Source organism: Gallinula chloropus (assembly GCF_964237585.1).
Source record: "Gallinula chloropus genome assembly, chromosome: 2".
NCBI classification, from domain to species: Eukaryota; Metazoa; Chordata; class Aves; order Gruiformes; family Rallidae; genus Gallinula; species Gallinula chloropus.
Window position 1 is genome coordinate 46,629,668 of NC_140086.1, and position 25,082 is coordinate 46,654,749.

Here is a 25,082-nt window from a genome sequence, read left to right on the forward strand (position 1 = left end):
CATTCTTTAACGTCTCTTTGGAACAGACTTGAGTTTGAGTTTGGTGTATCAATAATCTGAGGTGTAGCAAATGTGAAGAGCATATTTTGGTCTTGCTCTTTGTTTTCTCTAACTGTCCATCCAGTTGGGCTCTTAAGGGAGTGACTTCCATTTTTGGAGACTTTAGAATAAATTTATTCTTTAATAGTGCTTCTTACAGGAATGCTAGAAATCTGTGTCTGATACGTGTTTTCAGGATTTTATATTGATGAAGTCTGTAACATAGGTGTTGGGTTTGGTTTGGGGTTTTTTTGCTTTTTTACTAGGCAGTTCTTGCAGGTTGATAGTATTTGGAAGCCACAGTTTACTGTGAACTTCTAATACGCTAATTGCACATGTTGGGGTGGCAGTGGGAGTTGGGCATCTGTATAGCAATACAGTTATTTGTCATATGTATGAATTTTAAGGGTGATAAAATACTTTGGTAAATTATCTCAGCTTGATGTCCTGAGGTTTGGCTACCTGAGTTTTCATCCAGTATTATTTTTCTGAATTGTGTAAATTGTAAATAAATAATGTTGGGACTTTTTATTGTAATAAATCTGAGTTACTTGTGTGTGTCTTCCCTACACTGAGATGAGTGTTTCAGACTACAGGTTTATGGACTTCCCTTCTATTGACAGTTTCTTAATTAAAATTAATCTCATAGGTTATCCATTTTGGTTTTCAGATTTTGTCTAGTTATTGCTGGTTACCACTGTCAGGCTAGGCTCCAAAATAATCTGAACAATTAAGAAATCCTGGCCACATAAATTGAAATTTGGGGATCAGGTTTTTAATTTGATTTTTAACTGTAATTTCTTTACTTAAATAGGATCCACTGTGTGATTTGTACTGCCATCAGCTGTTTAATTACTGCTTTTCCCTTAGTAGGAACAGTTGAAATGGATTTGCTAACCTTTAAAAATGCTGTAGATGTATCACTGATGGAATACATTTTCTTGCTGATGAAAATAAGTGGTTTTAAAATATATATGTATATGTATTATTATTTTTCTAATCCTTAGGCTGAAAGGTGCTACCAGCAAAAATGCTTGAAACACAGTCGTTTTCCTGTTCTTCTAGGGACAGTAATAAGTCATCCCAAGGTAAGTCAGATACATCTTCTATTACAGAGTTTTCAAATAATTTAACAAAAGGCTTAATTTTAAGATACAAGAAATTACATTTTGTATGTGTAGTATCATATAAAATTAGTCCTCTTTCTTGGTTCCTACATCATGCTGTCACTCCACCTCTAATTATAGTCCAGTTTTCTATCTGAAAACAAAATTGACTGTATTTCACTTGTCATTTGTTGTATTTCTAGCTTGCTTTTACAAAGTGCATATATAAACGTTTCCATTTACCCAGGAATACCAGAATATTGGGAGGGTAACCTTTTTTATTTATTGAAGCTGTTTAAAAATTTCATATTTTTTCAAAATGGTGCTCTTGTTAGTTGCATAGTGATTCAAATAAAATTGACATAATTTTTACAACATTAATTTAGTTTAGCAAAATGTAAAAATAGCAGCAGCAGAAGCAGCTAGGGGATATTAATAATGCTAGTCTCAAAATCTGAACTGTGTTGTGCTTCAAAGTACCAGAAAGATACAAAGCCTACATATGCTTTGTTAGGGTTGTGCTGTGTAGGCATCTTGTGAAGGTTTCTGGCTCTAGGAACAGGCAGAGCAAGATCCTATAAAGTAGGTTTTGATATCCATTTTAGTGAGCTGTCTTTTCAAACAAAATCTGGCAAACCATCTTTTCTGTTGCAGTAAGGCTGTTTATGATAAACTGAAGTTAAAAGAGCCTTACATAACCTACCGTATTTTAATGTTTTATGCTGACACTATAACTAAGACACTGAGAGATTATTCTTTTCTAAAAAACCCCAAAGAAATCCACAGACTATATATGAAGGTTATCTGCTTCTATTTTGCGATTTAATCCCTATTACTAGTATTTTTGGTTCATCTCCAAGGCACGTTAAAGCACTGTGTCCCCCTGAACATAATTAGGTTAATATTTCGTGTTTGTAGGACAGCTTCTTAGACCTTTTAATAGCTACACTGCCAAGTTTCAGCATCTTGTTCTGTTTTCTGACACCTTTCATTAGTGACCTCTACAGTCAGATTCCCAGTCTGTGTATTAACTAAAGAGTTAACATTTAGTAGTGTGCCACAGTATCGTTTATTTATGTGGCTAAAAGGCTAACAGAGTTTAAAGAAAACATAATGGTGGAATCCACATATTCTCATAAAACAGTTCATTTATGTCATGTAGCTTTAAATTCCCAGCACAGGAACAACTATCCTGGAACTTTAGACCTGCATAAAGTTGAAGCAGACATTTGCTGGAACTAAGTATTGTATACATAAGAGCAGTACAATCTTGCCTCTAAGGCACTGTGACCTTTTCTGGTTTGCTCTGGGCATTTCTATAGTAGCTGCCACCTTTGCCCTTTTGGGTTCTGATATTGTTCTTGCTGTTTCAGCAAAATCCTTCAGCTAAGGACTAGTGTAAATTCATCAAACTTGATTCATTTGGGATTAATTATTGTAAAATTAGTTATAGCAAATTATATTTTGACCCAAGCCCCCTTTCTCATGTCTCATCTCTTCGAAATTATTCCTTCATATTCTTCAAGAAATTTTTAATCTCCATGTATTTGAGATGATATTAAAAAAGCAATAACCTGTTGTGCAGAAAATGTGAATAGTAATGGGTGTAGCTGTTACATTCTCTTAGTCGATTTCAAGACCAAAGTTCACAAAATTTCCAGTAAAAGGAAGAAAATCAGGTGTGAGGAAATCTGGTGTCAGTCTGCATGTGAAGTTTAGCAGCCTTCTGTATTCTCTTTCTTTCTCCATAAGAATGAGTCGACCACCACAAGGCAACGCAGCTGTGCTTTTGTAAATACTCCATTGCCATGTATTAACAAAGTTATTCATCACATTCAGGAGTTAGAATTAAAGATGGATAAATGCTTTCAACAGGTACATTTATGGTTGAAAAGGGCCAAGTACTTTTTATCTTTGAAGGAGCAAGTACATTTTAAAATTGTATTTCTATGTTGATTGTTATAAAAGTTTAACTTCATGTCATTGTTACTCTCCATAGTAGTGCCCAGCAGGTTGCTCCATGACTCATGATGTGTTTTTCATCTACTTAACAGTTGTAGCAAATCTTATTAAATCCAATACACCACAAAATCATAATGTAATATCAATATATCAAGATCAGTAAATTAATATATGATGATTCAGATGCACACAGAATCAAGTTGCTTCAGTTACATCAGTTGTCTGCAAAATAGTTTTTGATACTGATCTTGAGTAGATAGTCAAATTGAACTATTTTTGAATTGCCATTTTCTGTCATTTATAGAAAACAATGTTTTTCCTGAAAACTACTTAACAATTCCTTGATTAAAAAGTTTCTTTAATATTAAGTGTCATGTATTTGAAAATGTTAGGGCTCTTTCTCTAACAGTAAATGATCTTTTCCAAGCCTGCCCTATAGCCTATATACATTTTGTTTGAATATAAGCAAGAATAAAGGGAAGCTAAAAAACCCAACCCGGGTAGGTAGATGAAGTATACTTTAAACCAGTATATATATAGTAAAGTCTTCCCATTAACTTATTTGAGAACATGATTAGTATAATTTAAATAATTAACTTTTCCTGGAGAAGTGTTTTCAAAATGTTAGTAAAATTTTGCATATGTCTACACTGCAGTAAGAAGATCTGATCACTGCTTGCACAGATAAGTTATATTTAAATAACTTACCTCCAATACTGACTATATTGTCATCATATCAGCACAACAGGAGAACTATCTTAGATTATTATTCCATTAATGCTGTTAAATACTCTGCAGGGATATTTCTGCAGCTGCAGCATACATACCAGAAGAATTCAAGGTGCATGAACTACAGTCATAGCTTACTTTACAGTATAGACATTAATTTATAGGCAATTTTATATTCCTTAATTCATTTGCCTTTATTTAAAATAAAGTGAATCAGGTGGATAAACATTGATGTGTCCAGACGTTTATCCATTTTAATGTTAGCTTTCTTTGTTTGTGTAAATCTTGTGCATATTTTCCACATCTCTTCTAAGTTCTTGTTACTTAATATACAGAGAGTCAAAGTAGTCCAAAGCCTTTAGATGGTGGCATCTTTATAACTGTGAGTTAAGAGCAGAAAAAATGGGTTTGATATAGTAGGATTATTTCATTAATGCTCTTAAAAATAAAAATTAGGCATATATAGTGCAATGACTACACTACAAATATAGGGAATTTACACTTTACTTGTCTATATATAAATTTATTTACACTGCTGCTAGTAAGTTAAGCATTACTAGCAATGTGTCCAGTTGACATGGAAAACCTCATATCCATACTGTTAAATATTCACCATCTGAAATAGGACAGATAGTATGTGTACTGCTTTTTAGGAATGGTCCCTTACCCTTTCCAGTTCCTGAACGGTGATTGGAAATGGTTTTGGAGTGGTTTGTGAATGTGGTAATGTCTCTTACTGCAGATTGTACTGGGAAGATGTAGTAATAATTTAGTAGCGTAGGTGATCAAGTTGTCTTGATCAAGAAAACTTGCCTGGCTACGTTTAATTTACTGTTGTAGACACAGCCCTAATGAAGAAAAAGCATGTGAAGTTCAGACAGGATCTCTGCTGTAGTTTGAATATTAAAAATGAAGTACAGATTTTAAGAGTTAAAGTAGAATTAAAATATCAAGGGACTTAAGAGAAAAATCTACAAAATTGTGTAATACATAATATGTATATACAAAAACTAGGTTTTATTACCAGTTCTTTGGAGATGCATGGTTTTTAGGAATTAAAAACTTTGTGATTATTTTAGTGTTAAAAAGCATTCATCTGTATGTGTGCTAATTAGATCCTCTTATGACAGAAAATTCAGTGGCTTATCATGCTCTTTGGTAGAAAACAGATAAAATGTATAACATCTGAGTTAAATAATAGAATTTATGTTTTGCTTTTCCAGTCTGATTGTGTGTTCAAGGAAGAAAAAAAAGCACGGTAAGATTCATATATCATTCAAAATAATGCATTTATTTTAATGTCAGGTAATTATTTGATGAGATTTTAATCTGGCTGTAAGTTCTGCTCTGTGAACTGTAGAGTTTACCAAGTTCTTCTGTAACATAGAATACATTCTTAGTGTCTACGGGATCTTGTTACTTCAGAAGACCAAAAGTCTTTATGGAGAATTTCTTTTATCCTTCTTACTCACTGGTTAATTTTCAAATATTTAAAATGATCACTGGTCTTGGAACCACTTAAGTGATGAATTCCTGTTGATAACAGTTGTTCAGTTGTTGGTACTTCTGACATTGTGCCAGTTGTACCAAATATCTCATATACTGAGAAATGAGATATTTAGGTGTGAGATATATATTAGATATATATGAGGTGTGTGAGAAAATATGAGTTAGGGTCCTTATTTTAAGAACTTGTTGCTTTGAGTTTTGGGTTGAAACATGCATGAGCATTCTGAAGGTTTCTGCAACTCTGATCTTTGTGAAGTTCTCTAAATACTGTGTACAATTTTAGAAGTTTCCATAGAGTCAAATTTACTCTTGGTTCAGCTTGGCTACACCCAGGCAGAGGACAAGAAGTTAAAAAAGAGAGTAGAAAAAAAAGTTTGAATGAAACTGCCACTTTTTCATCACCTGCTGTAAGAAGATGGGGGGAAAAATAGGCTTTTTTTAATTCTTTCCCAGTCTTCCTATACTGGATACTGTTAAGATTCTTACTAAATGCATGATTTTTATGTTTTCTGTGTAGTTTGCCAAGCACTTATGTTTAATTCAAAAAAATGTGTGCTTGAGTGGCAAAATTGCCTTGAATGACACTATAGTGTTTGCAACTATGTATCTTTAGAGAGAGAGGGTATGCTTGTTAAAATCAAAACAGAAAGTGATTCCTAAATTAAAGCCAGAAGTTGAACTGTTTTTTTTTTTATAGGTATGTTTGCACTGGAGATATCTGGGATATATGCAGAGTTTTTAAGTTATAAATTTGAAATGCAGTTTTAAAATGTAAATTTAAAATAATTTAAAAACATAAAAACCATGCTTTTTTCCCTAAACCTTTACATATTGGCTGCACGTATTCTGAAATACATGAAAGAACTTGGACTTTTCCTATGTCTAGGATACAATACAAGTGTATTTCAAAGCCAAGTACTCAGGAAGTACTCAAAATAAGTTTGAATGTGTGACTGTTTTATTCATTATGCAGGTGACTGTGTTGTTCTAGTTGCAAAGATTGAAAGAGGAGTTTGAAGTGGAGTGTATGTCTCTTGCACTGAGCTTCTTGTCCTCGCTATTTTGATCAACAAACCCTGTATTTCTCTGTGTAATTTTACTTATGTCAGATAGACTTGTTATTTTGTGTTTGCCTACTTATCCATCTCCTGTTCTGTATCAAACTCCTGCTTCTGTATCTAATTTGATATCTCTTCCATCATCACTTTACGTGCCCACAGTCTTGCTATTTTCCATTACTGCACAGAATTTTTTTTTCTGTGCCCTGTAGCTTAGATACATTTTCTGTTGATCTAATAAGACTTCAGTAATATTTCTTTAGGTCTGTTTTTGGTATAGACTTTTTGTCTGTATTACTTCAGGTGAAAGGTGCTTTTCTGTGGAGTTGTTTCAAATATATACCTTGCCATTATGCATGTATGTGCCATGTAATGCTGTGATTGCAGATTTCTTTTCATCTTAGCTGTGTGAGAAGGACTGAGCCTCTTAAGCTCACCTGAGGGCTATGATTTGCTTGTGTTGTTTGACTACTTGTTACTTCTTTCTCCCTCTCACTTACAGGTTAAATATGTTCTGATCTCATTTTAAGGAAGCCTTCCCCATCTCTGCTTTTGACTCCCCCAGATTTCAAAAGCTTGTCTGCTGGAAACTGATTAAGCCTTGTGTTGTGATCTTCTTTTCTTTCTATCACTAAAAAAAAGATACCTTTTTTCTTTTCATTGTTATCTCTCAAGTGATGACTTCCCTTAAACTGGTAACACTGAAACTGCCTTTGACCTGCAAGTGGCAACCTAGCTGTGTCTGCACAGACACAGAGCTAAATGCTTCTGCTGCTTAGAATGAGCCTGGAAAATATAGCATCTCTTGCTTCTGTATGTTCAGAACTTGGAAAGTAACTGCTTCTCTTTGGCAAATCCTTGGGTATGAGGACAAAAATTGAAGATCTGTGTAAGTACAAGATGTAAAGAAATCTGTTTCTTGTATTTCTGTAAAGAAACGTGAGAAAAGCATTTATATTGTACAATTACTAATTGTACTGTAGGAATTGTACAGTTAATAATTCTTCTGTATGATTTGCACTGTTTTTAAACAATTATTCCATTTAATTAGTCAGCATTTAAATGTGTAAGGTTCAAGAAAGGAAATTCTGACTCATTTAAAGTAATGTTTACTTAACAATGCTAATTTAAATTCAGTCTAAAATTTTTTTAGTGACAGTAGCTTTTATCTACAGGACAATAAAACAGATCAGTGGTGAATCTATTGAAGATAAGTGGCTATCGTTATCTTCTAAGTTGGATTTTAAAGAAGCTGGTGTATGTTGTGAAGGTAAAAGCTTTTCATAATACTAGGTCTGAGTGGTAAAAGATATTGATCCTCATTTAAAATATCCTTTTCATTTGTAATAATAGTTGCTTGTTGCTATGTCAGGTGATGTATCCTTAAAAATGTGCATCATCTGCTAAGCTGAAAGACACGTACGTTTTAAATGTTATATTAAGCACTAATAAATCATTCTGTTTGCATTTCTGTATTTAGATGCACACTGTATTTTAGCCCATCTAGGGTCTGAACTAGGTGAAATAGTTATGTTGGTTGTTGGAAATTCTAGATTTGTTTTTTTATTTAGTTTCTGTATAATAAGTAACTGTGCCACCGTCACAGGGCATTCACAGCATACTCCCAGTGTAGAGTTCTGTTTTTTGCAGTAGGCATCTTTACTCAGATTATACATTTCTGAATAAAGTTTTAAATAGTAAAGAGAATGTGGGCAATTTTTTTAAGCCAATGCGCAACCTTGGAAGTACTACTAGCCTGAGGCAATCCTGTCTGCAGTAAATTGTGTGATAAAATCTCTGTTGATGCCAGTGAAGCCAAAATTCCACTCCAGATTTTAAGAGGTCATCTTTCTTTTCAGTGCTTGCAGTTCTTAAAATAATTTAGGAAATTTTTGACTGTGGAATCAAAATTGATATGTCTTGGACTAGTTTATATAATTCCCATTATTTTTAATAGATCAGGACAATGAATGATGATCTCAAAGAATCATTGGTCACAACAAATAACAGGCATTTTTGATAGCAAAATTTTGCAGAATGAAATGTTGACGATTCATGTCTATGACAAGTAAAACAATGCTGTTGATATACCACATTCAATATTATTTGAACTCCAAAGACTTTAGTGAAGTCATTGATTCTTAGTTAGGAAAACAAATTGAAATAAATAATATTTTTAATATTGAGATGATTAGGAACTTGTACTGTTATTTGGATGATTACTTACCCAAGCAATAAGGCAAAGGTGAAAGTCTTGTACCAGCTCTATTAATACATTTTGTTGTGCTCTGCATTGGAAATAAATTGAGGAAAATGCTATTGAACCAGTCGTGCTTCCCGTGATAGACGTGAAGAGGCTAGCTTTGGAGTGAGGAAAAAAAAAACCCAGAATAAAGAGCGTATATTTAAGCCTTCATAAGAAATAATTAGAATGTATTTTTAAAGACAGCAATCCAGCCAATTGTGCTTACTGCGATACACATGAACAGGCCAACTTTGTGTTGAGAATGAAGCTTGAAGAAAGAGCATGTGATTAAGATTTCATAAAAACTATTTTTAATGTATTTTTAAAGACGACAAGACATTAACCTTGAAGCAAGAAACAGAAGCTTTGCTATTGGAAGTTACTGAGCTAATTAAGCGGCTGGAGGCTGATCGTGAGGAGGCAGAAAAAGCTTTGGAGTTGGAGAAACAGCGAAGGAAAAAGCTTCGCATGAAAATTGATTCTATGTCACTTTGGAGGCTTCAGCAGCTCCCTGCAGCTGTTCAAAAAGGTATTGGTATTGAAACTAAGAATATTTGTTATTTTCCAGTCAGTTCATTACCAAGAATAAGAATTATGATTTGACTATGGTTGTGTTTCTGTAATGCTACGATATTTACTCCTCTGCATTTGATACATGAATATAGATAGAAAAAATATGGAAAGTACTACGGAATGTTCAGCGTTGTTTTAGAAACAGCAAGTAGCAGGCGTTTTTGATAGCCGAATTTCACACAATAAAATGTTGATGGTTCATGTCTATCACAAGTAAAACAGTGCTGTTGATATACCACACTGAATATTCTTAGAACCCCGAAGACTTTAGTGAAGTAATTGATTCTTAGTCAGGAAAATGAAATTAATAACATTTAAAAAATTGATATGATTAGGAGCTTGATTAGATGAGTAGATAAAAAATACTCTGGGGCAATGAATGAGAAGCTGAAACAGAATTATTAAAAATTGCATTTGAGTTAAACCATAGATTAAACCATAAATAATAAAAAATAAATTTGTTTTGAGAAAAATTAAAATGTGATAAAGTTGAATAAATTACTTGCATATTTAGCAAGAATTGAAATCCCAGATTCTAAAGCCTTTCTGTTACCTTTTGTGATGAACTGGCATTTATACAATAGAATTATAGAAAAAAAGGAAACAAGAAAGCAACTACTTAGCAGCTATTTGCTGTTTGTCTTCGGACACATTGTCAGCAGCAGGTACTGTCTGTTTTACTTACAGAACAGTTGAGTAATTTGCAGCAGTAGGTTCCTGGATGTAAAATCACAGTTGGTACTTGAACATATCTTCTGGTGCACATCATACTGAAATCTTTGACAAATACCTCACAATCCAGAGTGTGGTGACAGTGCAAGAGTCTTCCATAACTGTGTAAACATTGAGTGAAAATCAGTGTACAATGGAGGCAAGACAGAAGTTGTTTAGAACCAAATGCTTTTCTCTCTCTTCCCTCCACTCCCCTCTGCTTTCTTGCCCTCCTCTCTCTTCCCTGTGAAAAAAAAAATCAAATAGTGTGCATCTCCAGGAATATATGAAGATGTATGTACGTTTGTTTTAGCCGATGCTAATTTTTGACTGGGAAACAAGAAACATGCGTTAAGGTGTTGTCAGTTTGCAGAGATCACTTTCTTTAAAAGCAGTTGCCTCAGAAGGACAATTTACAATGCCCTGAAAGCAGAATAGGAGGCTAAATAAAGAGTCAGAATTAAAATTCATTGACAGGTTAGAAACTGCTTTCAGGAAACAACCTTGTGGCAATGGAAAGAATTTAACAGAAGCAAAGAACCGTAAGAAGAGAAGGTTGATAATATAATCTTCATTGTTCAGCATGGTAGTTCAGGATTTGAGCTGCAGAGATGTTACTTTTTACATTTTGATGTACTTACCTACAGTGATGCAGCTGTAAATAATTTTTTGCATGTTACTATACATGCTTTTATACTATCCTTTTACTGTTTAGCATTCTCTACAACTATAAAAAGTTTTGAATAGTGGAATATAATTTCAATTCTGTTACTGTATGCAATAATACATTATTTAAGAAAAAAAAAAAAAGGGCAAAATAAAACAGCAAGAAGTTTGAACAACTTTTCTCCCTTGATTTCTCAGTGGGCTATGTCAGTGTGATACTGTGTCCTTGGAGTAAATTTGTAATTTTTGGGATTATAATTTTTAATAGTATTTTCTATAGTACAGAATTTTTGCTGATATGAAATTGAGGATAAAGGGAAAAGAACTTCAGTGATGTTGTAATTATTCCTAATCTAAGTATTACAAATCCAGGAAATTCTGTTAAGTGTCTGCATGTCCTTTAGTGGTAGGCATCACTTTGTATGATGTAGAAAAGCCACTTGTTCATACAGTGTGGTTTTAATTTTTAGTAATTTTCTAAATTTGTAAATTTTTTTGACACAGCAACATTCATTAAGTGTTAAGGGATTGCATTGAATATTCCACAGCTACATCTCAGAGCTAGAGAGTGAAATCTGCTTCTCTCTCAAATTTATAACAAATGTTACTGTTCTTGAAACATTCTCCAATTTTTTTCTTATCTGATAGTCTTATTTTAGTTCCATAGTTTCATAATAATATTTTTTTCTGGATAGAACATCAGCTGCTGCAGAATACCACCTCTAATGAGCTTTTTTTCCTGAGCAAAATAAAGTATATGTTGTCATTCAGCAAACAGTGGTCTATTCATTTTCTTCTGAAGGCCTGTAGGAAATTATTGCCAGTGTCAGAAAAGTGAATGCAGCAAACTGAATTAAGACTGACATACATCTCCGTGGAAACACGAATCTCTTTGGTTTATTGGCTTTGAGATTGTATCTTTTGTGTAGCTTTCTTGAAGCCACAATTAGTTCAGGAAGTGTCCCTGAACTGAAAATAGTTGGCATACTGAGAGGATATGGAATTTATATTTGCCCTGTTCTTCCTCTGCTTCCACTTACATCTTTTTCAGGGGACAAGGAAGCTCAGTAGAGCTGTTCTTGTCTTATAATGGGCTCCTATAGATATGCCTTGAAGCTAAGTGTATTTGTGTCCTTTGTAAAAAGAAAACCACCCCTCACATTGAAAATTTGCTTGAATTACATACAAAGATTACGAACTATGAGTTTAAAAACAGTTCCAGTGCTAATGCAATATATGGCCATGCCTTTTGTAACCAGTGTCGTCCTTTGGCCTTCAAAGTAGTTTAGAGCAGAATTTTGCTAGTCTCGTGCTTAACTACCACAACAAGATATTTCTGAATCTCACTAAGTATCCATTGGTGTCACTCAGATTTTCTTATGCTAATTATCATTTCAACAGAATATGAAATGCGTGCTCTAGATATTTTGGAGCTACAGTGGCACTTGGACAGGAAAAGCCGTCATCTGCAACAGGTATGGCAGCAACTACTTCAGATAGAGTCAGAGAACAGGCGGATTCAGGAGGATGTAGACTTCACGAAGAAACACAGCCCTCTGCTGGAAGAAACGCTGAACCTGGAGAGTGAAGCTGTGAAGGATGTGTTACTGGCTTATGAGAAGGTAAATGCAAGTGGCACGTAAATGTTCCTCCTAGAACCTTTCCACCGCATCGGTGCACAGCCTTTTAGAGAACAGCGCTCTTCAGGAAGTACCAAAGGCTGTGTTAAGTTTTGTACGCAAACACTGCAGAGCGTGTGCCCGTACTGCTACGTACAGGCACTCAATGAAGACAGAATCCAGGGGGGATAATGCTGTTGGGCTTTAATAAATGTCTCTTCAGTATATATGGAATGTAACTTTAATTGTGTAAGTTGATTCCGTGTGAGGTTTCTCATGGGAAAGGTAAAAGGCATGTATCCAGTATTTGTGCAGGCTCTTCTCAGATTCCTCATGGACGTCAGTGTTGCAGAATATGGAGATGTTAGAAGCTTTCAAAGAAATGTTTGTAAGATTTAATTATTTTTATGTAACATTTTTCCTAATATATTTTTTGATAATATTACGAACAAAAAAATAATACCTAATATGGATTATGACAGGCTGAATAATCAAAGTGTAACAAAGTTGTAGGTAGCTCAAAATTGATGAGTAAAAAGGGAAGCATACTATGTTACTTCAACTGCAGATTTTAGTACTAACTGTTTTAGGACTATATTTTTTTCTATAGTAACTTTTAAATACAAATCTGGAGATTAACTATTTTTTTCAAGGTACTGTATTTACAGTCTAAAAATGGCCTTTTGTTTGTAGCTGATTATACATATTGTTTATTTTAATTAGCTTTATTTTGAACTTCTCATTTTGAGGTCTCAATAGTCATGTCGAGATCCTTCTAAAATTAAAAAGTTAATGAGCATTTAAATGAATTAGTTTTGAACTATGAAATAACTCACAGTTCCATCAGTGTTATGAGATGTTCAAAATACCAGCTAATAAAAAAGCAGTTACTTCGGGCTTTATTTTGAATCCTTTTTTCTTGTTAATGTGATAAAATATATTGAATGGAGTTGAAATATTGAGGTATACTAAAATACTACTCAGGACTTAGGCTTCTATTTATTTTTTTCTAAATAATTTTTTCAGAGCCTTTCCCCTCACCTTTCCTAAAAGTTTCACTATGTGTTATAAGAGGATAGATTTGGTGTTACTGTAACTTACATCAACAAAATTTCTAATTGTCAAAATATTTATGACTGTTATAGTGCTCTAATATATATACTGTTATTACTTAGGTTGGGTTTTTCCTCCCATAGCCTTAAAAAAGCAGTTGATATTTCATTTTCTTTGCAATTAAAACAATTATTTAATTTTGACTCTAGCTTTTAATATCCAGGGAACTAGTTTGAGAAAAAAAGTGCTAGATTATAATAAACATATCATATTATTTGTTTATATTTGTAGTATTTTAAAAAGCAGAGACAGTAGGCATGCATATCTCTATCTGAAAGCTTTTAGAAGCTGAGTGTTCTGATACTATTTATGTCATTGAAAATTGTGTTCTGCATTGTCTCAGGCCCTTCTTTACATAGGTGTCTGCCAGGTTCCCACATCCTCTAGATGTTTAAGTCATAATTCTGTCACACTGTGGAGTGAAACCCCAGTAGCTTCTTCCAACACTATTTCTTTCTTTCTGCTCCAGAGGTCACTATCTTCCCATGGAAATAGCCACCTTTTCACCGAAGCTTCTACGTTTTTTACCAGAATGAAAGCCCTCTTGCTGATAATTCCTTGTCATGCAGTTTTACATCACACATTCTGTTGTTATTCACTAGGATTGTATCTATTGCAGACCATGCAGAATTTGTTGTTAAATTGTGTCACATCACAAAGCGCTACTTCATCTTTAAACTTCAATTTTTAAACTGCAAAGAATCAGCCAGATCTTGAATTTATTTTTTAACGTTATGTATGATTTCTATTTGTCATATTTTGGAAAACTCATTTTATTTTCTTAGGCATCAAAAATATATGATGATGTCCGCTGTGAACTCCTGGAAATCCAAAAGACAATGAAAAATATTAGTGAAGAATCTGAAAAGAAGATAAAATCTATACATGAGAAAATTACATGCACTGAAATGCTATTGAGTCAATACAAGTAAGAGCTATTCAAAATATAATTTTAATTTCTTGTTAGTTTTAATAGTAATAATCAAACTATAGAAAATTTGCCTTTATAATTTTTTTTTTAAATCAGAACTTAAAATAAAAATAATTATGCATAAGTATTTCTTTTGATGTCTTAGCTTCATTATCAGAATAAGGACGTGATGGTGTCTGGAAATATAACCAAATGGAAAGTTCCATGAATTGATTCCTAAAATGCACCATTTTTACCTTATTTTACTTAGGAATTTTTAATCCCTTTGACAGAACTTTTTGCTGTCATTCTTAATACTGACCGCAAAACTTACTTGCACCAGGACTTATCATAGTAACATAATAATATTACAGTTACAACTTAATTTTGAACTTGTATATCAACCAGAACAATTCTAGCCCCACCCACACATACTTTTGAACTTATCAAAATACCTTTTCGTTGTTTTTTTTTGTTTGTTTTGTTTAACAAACGAACAAAATTACTATAACTTTATTATATTGCAAGGTAGCTTCTGTATGACAGTGACTTACGTTGCAGTTTCCTCACTGTAACCTCTTGTCAGGTTATTAACCCCTGAATTAATAAATAGAGCTATAGTAACAGCGCACCACTAATGGACAGTTATTGATGAATAATCTCTGCTTTCTACCACTGAACTTAGAAGAAGTTAGCACCAAAAATAACTATGCCAAAAAATAAGAATACCAAGTACTTTCATGTTTGGTAGGAGGTTGCACTTGAGTTTGCTGCATATGCCTGTGGCTAGTTGCCAGGTTTTATTTGGCAAAGTAGCAAATGGCTCATATTCACTTGAGATGAGGAAAACTTACAGGCATAACTGAAAGATATCAGTAAATTTTTGAGATAACCTTACTGGCAAGTACAGATGTTTCCGTACTGCAGCCATGTGGCAGCAACTGCTCTTCAAATATCCAGCATTTTAAAAACTGTGCATGGCAGTTATGGAGTATATACATTTTTGTAGTAAGTCATCAAATCTGGTCCATCCTATTCATTCAGAACTATGTAGGTTCACTGAGAATTTATGTGCCCCTTCCATAATAGAAACTCTGCTCTGCACTGCCTCAGCTAGGACAGCATGCATTGTTTTGATATTCCAGAAAGTTTATGTTAGAAAGTGCCTGATGTACAATAGTGGCTGAAAACCTGTCCTGCTCACTACTTCTTCATTCAAGACAGAAAGACTAGTGCTAATATTTGAGATGTATGCGAGAATTCATATCCTTGGTAACACCATTTCAGTAGATGTTAATTTCCCATCCAGCAAAAACATTGCCAGGGTTCATCCCACCTCCCTCCCATTCCCTCCTTCTATTCAAGGATCATTCTCATGAGAATTCACTATAGGCTTGGCTTCATTAGTTTACCTAAGAGAGTAAAGGAGCAACTATAGAGCTGAAGAGGTTTCCAGTTACAGAATTTCTTAATTTTGAAAGAGACGGGGCTTTAGAAGGGGGTCTGTTATCTAAAAATCCACATATCATCTCCAGTTAGTGCTATATAATAATTCTGTCTTTTCAAAATTAAGACACTACGGTTTTCTTACTGCAGGATGTCTGTTTTCAAGCACTGATCCATTCAGCTCACAGGAAATACTGTGAACATAAAATTCTCCCTGATCGTTTGTAAAGAAGGATTATGTTTATTGGACTAACAGTGGAATTTAGACTTCACAAAGTTCCTGGCAATAGCGTTAGGTCTCTCAAAGAGACAGGCCATCTGTGTCTGCTTGATAACTTGATGATCCTAGAATGCTGTGACAGTCTTTCCCTATGCTTCCAAATATGACTGTGAACTACATGAGCCGCTCTTCACACCAGCGCAGATGTAATATATGTAAGAGCTGTTACTCACTTCTGCTCAGTGAAAGCCTATCTGCCAAAGATTATTCTCATCTGTATATATCTAAGAATCTTATGCCATATGTCACCCTCTCTTTGTCAAGAAAACATCAAACTCCAGAAATTGTTACTAGCGGGAATAAACTTTCTGGTTTTGCCTGTTTACAGGCCAGCAGCACCCTGTCAGGCTTCATAAAAAGTCAGAAAGTAAGCAGTTATGAATAGCTTATTGTCATGGTTTAACCCCAGTAGGCAGCTGAGTCCCACACAGCCACTCGTTCGCCCTCCCTGAGCGGCATGGGGAGAGAATCAGAAAGGCAAAAGAGAGAAAACCTCATGGGCTGAGATAAAGACAGTTTAGTAGGTAAAACAAAAGCCACGTGTGCAAGCAAAGCAAACCAAGGAATTCATTCCCCACTTGCCAGCCACAAGCACGTGTTCAGCCATCCCCAGGAAATCAGAGCTCCATCACATCTAACAGTTACTTGGGAAAACAAAGGCCGTCCCTCCAAACGTATGTGTCCCCTCCCTTTCTCTTCCCCAGCTTTATATGCTGATCACGATGCCATGTGGTATGGAATATTCCTTTGATCAGTTGGGGTCAGCTGTCCTGGCTGTGTCTCTTCCCAACTCCTTGTGCACCCCCAGCCTGCTCGCCTGTGAATGCAAGCCCCACAGTGTCTTCACAATGTTTGCAGTTTTAATTATAGCTTAAATACGTGTATAGAGATGATCTGATCAAATGCTCATTTGCTCCCCTGTAGGTTCCAGCTGAGACAAATCAGACAGTATGGACCCTGATTCTGAAACTGGTTGAAGTTCATTGCAAACTCATGTTGGTTTTAATTATGGGAAAGATCAGGTCCTGAATGAGTAGTATTACCAAAAACGTACTGTGATTTATTAATGTGTATTCAGATACTGTCAAAGTGTTTCACTGGCCTATTTAGTGGTCTCTCAACTTGTCTGAATTACTAGTTGCTGGGAAGTATTACTACCAATGGTTCTAGTGATTGGTTGTTGGAGGTGATTTTATTGTCTAATACCGGAATAAATAATGTTGAAAGTATATAATTTAACTTTTGGGTTTTTTTTTTTTTTTTTTACTATTCTGGCATATACCTACTGTTAAACTTTATTCCTTATCAGTTCATGTTTACGAAGTGTGGTCAACAGTGGTTTGTTACTGTTATTTTGTACGCAAATTGCTGTGGTTTGGGAGACTAAGCTTTAAGATGTATGTGATGATGAATATTGTTGTGTATTGTGATCCTTCTTCACTAGCCTGCAGCCTCTGTAACTTTGGATTTTAACTTTGTTCTTTCTTCCTATCTGTGTTCTGAAGCAGCTCCATTATTTTCAATGCACTTGCAGAAGACTTCTGCATTTTTGTGACTTTTCCAGGATGTTCTCTGACTCCTTTTCACTTGTTATATACTTTTCTGAAATAATTTGAAAGATAACATAAACAGTATTCCAAATTGAGACATGTCAATGACTATAACAGGGATTTCATGCTATCATTTTTATTCAATAATTTTCATCCTTTTTCTTGATTAATCTAACATATTTCTATCTTGTTTAACTGTACTAAATGTTGAGTAGACTTTCCAAGGGTTTGTGGAAATATGTACATGTCTTTCTGATTTAATAGTTACTTCAGAATTTTAAGGTGTACATAAGTTCTGATCTTATACTTCATTTGAATTTGGATGCCAAATTGCATGTGCTGTATTGTTTCCCAGTTATTTAGTTAATGTCTTGAAATTTCTTTAATTAAGGAACTTTAATAAGTTCCTTAGTTATTTTTGGCCTTGCCTATAGTAATCACATTATATGTAGACTTTTAAATTCACTGCTCCTTCCCTTTCAGATCATTTATAAATATACCGAAGCAACAAATCTGAGCTTTTGAGATACCATACTGCTGACCTATTCTGTCAATGAAAATTGATCATTTAGTCTTACTTCGGCATTTTTTCATAAGTATTACAATTTTTCATCACACTTTGTCTGCTTCACTTTTTAACAGCCTTTTATGTAGGATTTTCTTCAAGTCCTTTTAGAATTCTGTCACCATGCCACAGCTGTCATCTTCTTTAGGACAGTGCAGGCAGTTCTTCTGGTTTTTTTTATAGTTTTGGTGCAAATCAAGGCTCGAGTTTGTTTCTTATTTTCTCGTGCAAAACAGTGTAGTACTTTCCTTTATTCTGAGGTACATTAGAATTTCTTTAGAGGAATTCTTTGTTCTTCTGAAACAAGTCACAATGTAATTAAAATCCCCATAATAATGGCAATAGGTAACTAATATAGTAAATTCAACATCTATACTGATGGAAATATACCATGTATGTTTTCTGTCTCACCTAGTTAAGTGGTTTCCTACTCATACCGTATGACAGTGATATAGACTGTTATGCACCTTGGGATTTGTTTGTGTGAAATTAAATTAACCTTAAAATGCTAATGATGTAAGTATTTTTAGGAATATCAATGATTACAGAAAAAAGTCAGGTAGAAGGCTTCATTCCTCATTAGAAGAAATTAGCCTATTTTGGTTTTTTTTTGTTTCGTTGGTTGGGTTTTTTCCCCAGACACTTGCAAGACTGGTAATTAAAGTCATACATACATTACAGAGGAAGTAGACCCTTCGGCTGCCATCTGAGCAGGACTAGAATAATGTGGTATTGATAGGTGTGAGAAAGACAGATTTGTGGTGGCACAGACTTGAAAGACTGTTCTGCAGTTGATAATCTTTTCTTTATGTTCAGTGCCATCAGTGAGAAAATGGGGAAGATTGTATGAAGCTCAAAATACTGAGGCTGGGGTAAATCACACAGCACAGTCTGTTATTTTTACACTTATTCACTGTGGCTGGTAGTACTGTATTTTTCTCTGAAAGTTGTAGTGGTAGGCAATTGAGAAGAAAATTACAGCCTATGCCTGTTATGTATCTGTCATTAGAATAATTCTAAGTATCATTTATATGTTTCTTTCATGGATGGCAGGACCTAAGAAAGTAGAGGTATTCAAAGTTGTAGGTTTCACGCTTGTGTTATGTATATTCTGTGACATTTGGAATGTGAGCTTGCAAGACAAGTCTTTTCTCCAGCACTAGATGGAAATCCTGGAAGCAAACAAAGGAAGACTGTCTATCAAATAACTTATAGGAGTGGCTCAATTTTTGATGAAGTCTTCATTATTGTTTTCTGTTTTACCAATTTAAAGTATGCAAAACTGGTTCAGGTTTTCTTTGGAATGTAATGCAGTAGATGTCTCTCAAATTCAGCTAAAGTTGGACTTAGTTCTGCTGTGCTGGATTTATTATGACATTTAAGGTATACCTTAGAATATGTTATTGACCAAAATAGTTGTCTAGGGAGCATGGGCAAACTCCTCTTTTGTACCTGCTGAAACAATAATAAAAATAATGGACAAGAATCATCACTCATGGTAAATTTTTACCTGAAGTCCTTCTGTTTCTTCTGCCTTTCACTGAATCCATTCTCATATATGGCTCTAACAAAAGGCCTTTGCATAGTCTATAAGGAGGGCTAACAGTGTCTCATGGGAGTGTTTTCCTGACAATTGTTGGAGCTATTATCTCTTTCTGTAATTATGGCCTGGTTTTCCTTCTCAAAATGCTGATGAATCTGCTACTCAGCATGAAAGTAAAGTCCTCATCTCTTCCTTTGACCTTGTTCTGTGGTCTGCAAGGAATTGATGTCAGTAAAAAATTTGCTTCACAAATCACATTTGTCCACAAGATGACTGTGCAGTAGATTGATTAACTGGAGATGGCTCTGAACCAGATTCAGACACTAGCAGAAAAAGAAGTTGACTTCTATTTTGTTTAATTAATGTGTGAGGTATGAAACAAAGACTTGTGCTTAGCTACACTGATACCTGTTTCAGAGGTCCGATTGGAAGTTGTAATGTTGGCAGGCTGTTGAAGTGCAAGTGAACTGGTAGCATGAGTAGTTTTGATATCTGGCTGAAATTGCATGAACCTGCCAGGGTAGATATGGTGAAATTCTCTCATGCATACCTGTTCAAGAAACATAGTAGAGAATCAAAATAAATCTTTACTAATTCAGATCTGCTTTACATTTTCCTTTATGGAGAAGGACTACCTTGGAATGTTTCCAAATAGATGGATTCACTTTGTGTGTATTTCTATTAGGAATGAGTTAAAGCATTCTGAATTTATTTGGACCGAATACTGTATGAAGTTAAAAGAAACAGAGAAGAAGATTATAAAGGATGAAAAACACCTTGAGGAATTAGTGAAGCAAAAAGCAGAAATCCAGGAAGATGCAAAATATTGGAACAGCAAAGTGAGTCTTGAATATTTATAAACAAGCAAGTAAATGAGTATCTTTTATTGAAAAGTACATGAATGCCTGAATATTTTGTATGTTTAAGAGTTAAGGTCTTCTGCAGAAGTAAAAATACAAATAACTGATCTAAAAATAAAACCTGGTATATTCTATAGAATTGTCCTGTTCATTCTTTTATCATAGTAATATTTTTTAGCTTTATTAAAAAAATCACAAAACAACATCTTACATTCCTTTAAGTGATGTAGATATATATATATATTTGTTGGATGCATATCTGCTTAATATTGCTTATCTTCTTATATCATCTGGGAGAAATAGTGCATTTAGAGGGACAGTGTGTCCTCTTGAATTAGTAGTTTGTCCTGAGGTGGCACATGATGGACTCTTACAGCATGCAGAGTGATACCCTATTTCACTTAAAATTCCTGTTTTCTGCTATAATTATCTGCCATCAATTTTGAAATCTTGTTGTACTTGGAAGTTTAAAATCTGAACTGGAATTTCTCACAATGCCTGTCTAGAGGTTTTCTATTAATTGACAGCTCCATGTGTGAAATCAGTAGAAAGTGTCTAAAACAGGGTTTCAATGCCCACAGCAGAACTTATTTTTTAAAATGTATGTGTATATATGCATAAATAAAATATTCAGTCTCTTGTCCATACCCAGTACTGTTGCGATTTTGGATCTAGGTAGCTAGGTCCTCCTAAGGATCCAGTGGACTCCAGAATCTAGGTAGAGTGTTTCTTGGAGTCTTGTACATCAACAAGTTTGAAGATAGAATTAGTGATGTGAACTAATATTTTTCTGGATTTTTTTATCCTGGCTTTTTTTCCTCCTTCTTTTAATTCATGCTGGTTTTAAAATTGTGTGTATGACCTATGAGGAGTGTTGCAACTTTTGACACTCTAAGGACATCTCTGAGCTTGCTTTTTCCCGTATGACCTAGATTTCCATTACAAAAAGTATCTCTTTGCATTAAATTCATGTTCTGTATCTTCATGGGCTTTGCTCTTCAAAGATTAGAAGAACACCTCCTTAAAAAATTAATCTTATACTTTATTCCTCCTTTATTCTTTTGTCTTCATTAATTACCTGCACAGTGTGACAGTATCTCAGGTCATTCCTGTCGAAATGTTTGCTCTAAAAACTTTGAAAAGGGAAAAACATTTCAGAATCATGTTTTTCCTATGTACTAGCAATTTAAAAACTGGGACATTTTGTTCACTCTTAATCCGCTGGGGTTTTTCTTTGTCTTTCCCACCCTTCCCCTGAACTATATTTCTTAGAATATTTTACATATTGAGAGGCAATTTTTTTTTATCTCTTTGTTCTACATTACGAAATGTGCTCGTTCGCAGTTTTTCCTATTTTATAGTCCCTAACTATTCAGGTTAGGACCTTCAGTCTCCAACTAGTTAGGAAGGTACAGCCATACAAGGAATCCTAGACAAGTGCAACAGAGCTGTGACATTCCCATCAAGATAAGAAGACAAAGCCTGTATTATTTCCCTCCTTAGCTGCTGGGACATAGTCACAAAGTAACTTACGTAGATCTTCTGTTTATCACATTCTTGAGGTAGGAGTAGGAAATCAAATGCCATTTAGAGTACCTGTGTCCTAATTCTGTCCTGATCTTCCCATATGTATTCTTTGCCCTTATGCTAACATCCTTATCAGCCCTGATCCTGTTTGGCTATGTTTGTTGTCTGGTCATATTCCAGTTAGACCTGTATCTCTATGGAGATTGTGTTGGCCAGTTCTGCCGGGGTAGCTTATGTTGTTTTAGCCTCTGTAGGAGGAGGAGTGATGAAGGAAACAAAATTCATTAGGCTCAGTGTGAGCAGGTATGCATTTGTCTATCTAAAGCCACTTCAGATGTTTTCCTTATCCTTAATGGCCTCCAGTAATTGATCATTAAATCTCTGTATGAGATTATATTGTCAGTAGGTACATTCAGATACTAAGGAAAATTTTGAGGTTGAGAGGAACTTAAGGTGTTCTGCTCAATCATACCACATATATCATAGATGAGTTAGCAGGCTGTGAGTGTGTGCTTACCAATACCACAAACTAAAGATTCTGCTAGGATACATTGAAATGGCTGTGTGCATATGAATATTATAACATGAAATATTTCTAGTTACTGTTTAATAACCTTAATTTTATGTTTATTTTAAAATACATTGTTTAATTACTACAAAGAAATACAGCATATATTTGTATAATCTACTTTCTAAAATATTTTCTAGACAGAAGATTTGAAAAATAAAATAGCTGCCCAAGGAGATGAGAACATAAAAGTATCTGATGCTTCTTCCGAAGTGTTTAAAGCTATGGAAGAATTAGTAAGTTTTTTATTGTTTTTATATAAGTGAGGTAAAAATCCTCACATTCTTGCATCTTCTGTTTTGGCCTGAAATAATTTCAACTTGTGCTGAAGATGTCTAATGTTTTAATGTTTGTTAGAAATCTATCAGGGAAAGTGAACTACAGAATGTAAAGCGAAAAATTCTCGATAATAATGAAGCACTGGACATTTTGAAATGTGAAAATGAAGAACTTGAGGGACAAAATGAAGAGGTTTTGCAAAAATACAGAAATAGGTAATGCCTACAATATATAGGAAGCAAGTGTTACAGTTTCACTGAAAGCATGTCTATAGAAGTGAATGTTGCTTTTAAGCCTGCTTTAAATTTAACATTTCAATAATTTTAAATTCAAACTGTGGACTTCCACTTAAAAGAAAATAACCAAAAGTCTGCAAAAAACAAACTCATACTTTGAAAATTAAAATAAAATCAAACGAGGGAGATTCTGAAATTCTCTTTTTGCTAACAGAAACCTCATCCAAAAACATTTTGGTAAAAACTTTATGGATTTTATTTGTATGTGTTTATATATGATGATTATAAACATAAAATCTGAAATACTGTTTTTCACTGGTTTTTTTGTAGTACATTATGCACACATCTTTTATAGCCCCTTAGTTTATTGAATCCAAATAGCTTTATGTTAAACTATATCATACATATATCATATTATGAACACATTTATAATATAGTAGCAAATCAAATACATTTTTAGTTCCTTCTTCCTTTGGACAATAGTTGTATACTGGGTTTATGTATCTGACAGGTTATCTTCTTTAGCCCCAGTAACTTTGTATTTTATTGGCTGGTTTCATCAAAGTAATCTAAAAAGAAAAGTTCTTTAAAATAGCTATATTTTTCCAAGTTTTGTAGAAATTCATGGCTGAGTTGTCTCAACAACTGAAAAAAAAAAAAGGGTTAGGAATCCTTTGTATTTAAGGAGTGTCTAAAGTGATGAGTATACAGCGCCTCAGGGCAGCTCAGAGTGGAGTGATTTGATTATTTAGATGTTGTCAGGAAGCACCAGTGGTGTAGTGGTATCATGCAAGATTCCCATTCTTGCGACCTGGGTTCGATTCCCGGCTGGTGCAGGGAAAACTCCCATCATCTGCAGCCCTACAGCATCTAAATAATCGAATCACCCTGAGTTGCCTGAGCAATCTGGGGTTAAACCATGACAGTATCAGATGGGTATCATGTACTGCTCAGTTTGTTAGTAGGGCTATTGTAGCTTTTGCAATATCTTTGAATAATGCTTGTATGTGAATTTACACAAACCAGTCAGCACCGGGTCTTACAGGTGGGTGACATTGTGTCCTGGTTTCAGGGATAGAGTTTCTTTTCTTGCTAGCAGCTGGTGTAATGCTGTGTTTGGGAGTTAGGATGACAGCAGTGCTGACAACACACAGATGTTTTTAGTTGCCAAGCAGTCAAGAACTTTTCAGCTTCTGACACTGCCCTGCTAAGGGGAAGGTAGGTGGCACCCAAGAAGCTGTGAGGGGACACAGAGAGGGACACTGACCCAAACTGGCAAAAGTGATGTTCCATACCATATAATGTCATGTTCCATTTATAACTGGGGATGGGCTATGGGGCTGAGCAGCAGTTGGGGGCCTAGTGTGCCAGCTGGGGGTCTTGCAGAGAATCTGAATACTTGCCTGCTGATGGGAAATGGTGAATGAACTCCTTGTTTTGCTTTGCTTGCCCATGTGGGCTGAGAGACTGGGCAGTTTGGAGATCTTTCACAGCAGCCAAGGGTGTTGTGTAGCATCCACTTCAGGTGGAGAAAAATTGTGCTGTTCATCACTTCTTTTGTGTATATATTATTAATATTTATTATTCTTATTGTCCTTTTTTATGTATTCTATTAAACTATTCTTATCTTAGTCCACAAGTTCTCTCACTTTCACTCTTCTGATCCTCTCTCCCATCCACTGTGAGGGAGCAAGCAGCTGCATGTTGTTTATTTGCTGGCCAGGGTTAAACTGTGACACATTGCTGAAGACTTTAGGTCATATATTGTATTTTGGAAAGATCATGTTGCAGTTTCAGTTCTATTTAGCCTGAGTTCCTGTCTCCATCAGCTTAGTTAACTGCTTGGGAATAACATTAAGTTGAGTGTAGCCATGAACAATCTCTTAATAGAGAAAGGACAATTGTAATGCATACTACATGCATGGTATGTGTTAAGTAAAGTTCATCAAGATGCATGTAGGCAATGCTCTCTGTTCTCTTGCTTTTTG

At 34.7% G+C, this 25,082-nt stretch overlaps 1 protein-coding gene across 1 annotated transcript in view; it reads left to right on the forward strand.

Moving 5' to 3' along the window:
- Positions 1-1,069: 1,069 nt before the first annotated feature.
- CCDC178 (coiled-coil domain containing 178) overlaps positions 1,070-25,082 on the forward strand; it is a gene marked incomplete at both ends in the record, with an annotated part of 154,662 nt that continues 130,649 nt past the window's right edge. The window contains 10 exons of the mRNA XM_084280473.1: positions 1,070-1,127; positions 2,893-3,020; positions 5,060-5,094; positions 7,579-7,673; positions 8,977-9,177; positions 12,000-12,220; positions 14,116-14,258; positions 20,310-20,463; positions 22,720-22,815; positions 22,937-23,073. Coding sequence (XP_084136599.1) covers positions 1,070-1,127; positions 2,893-3,020; positions 5,060-5,094; positions 7,579-7,673; positions 8,977-9,177; positions 12,000-12,220; positions 14,116-14,258; positions 20,310-20,463; positions 22,720-22,815; positions 22,937-23,073 — 1,268 coding nt within the window. The remainder of the gene's footprint in view (positions 1,128-2,892; positions 3,021-5,059; positions 5,095-7,578; positions 7,674-8,976; positions 9,178-11,999; positions 12,221-14,115; positions 14,259-20,309; positions 20,464-22,719; positions 22,816-22,936; positions 23,074-25,082) is intronic.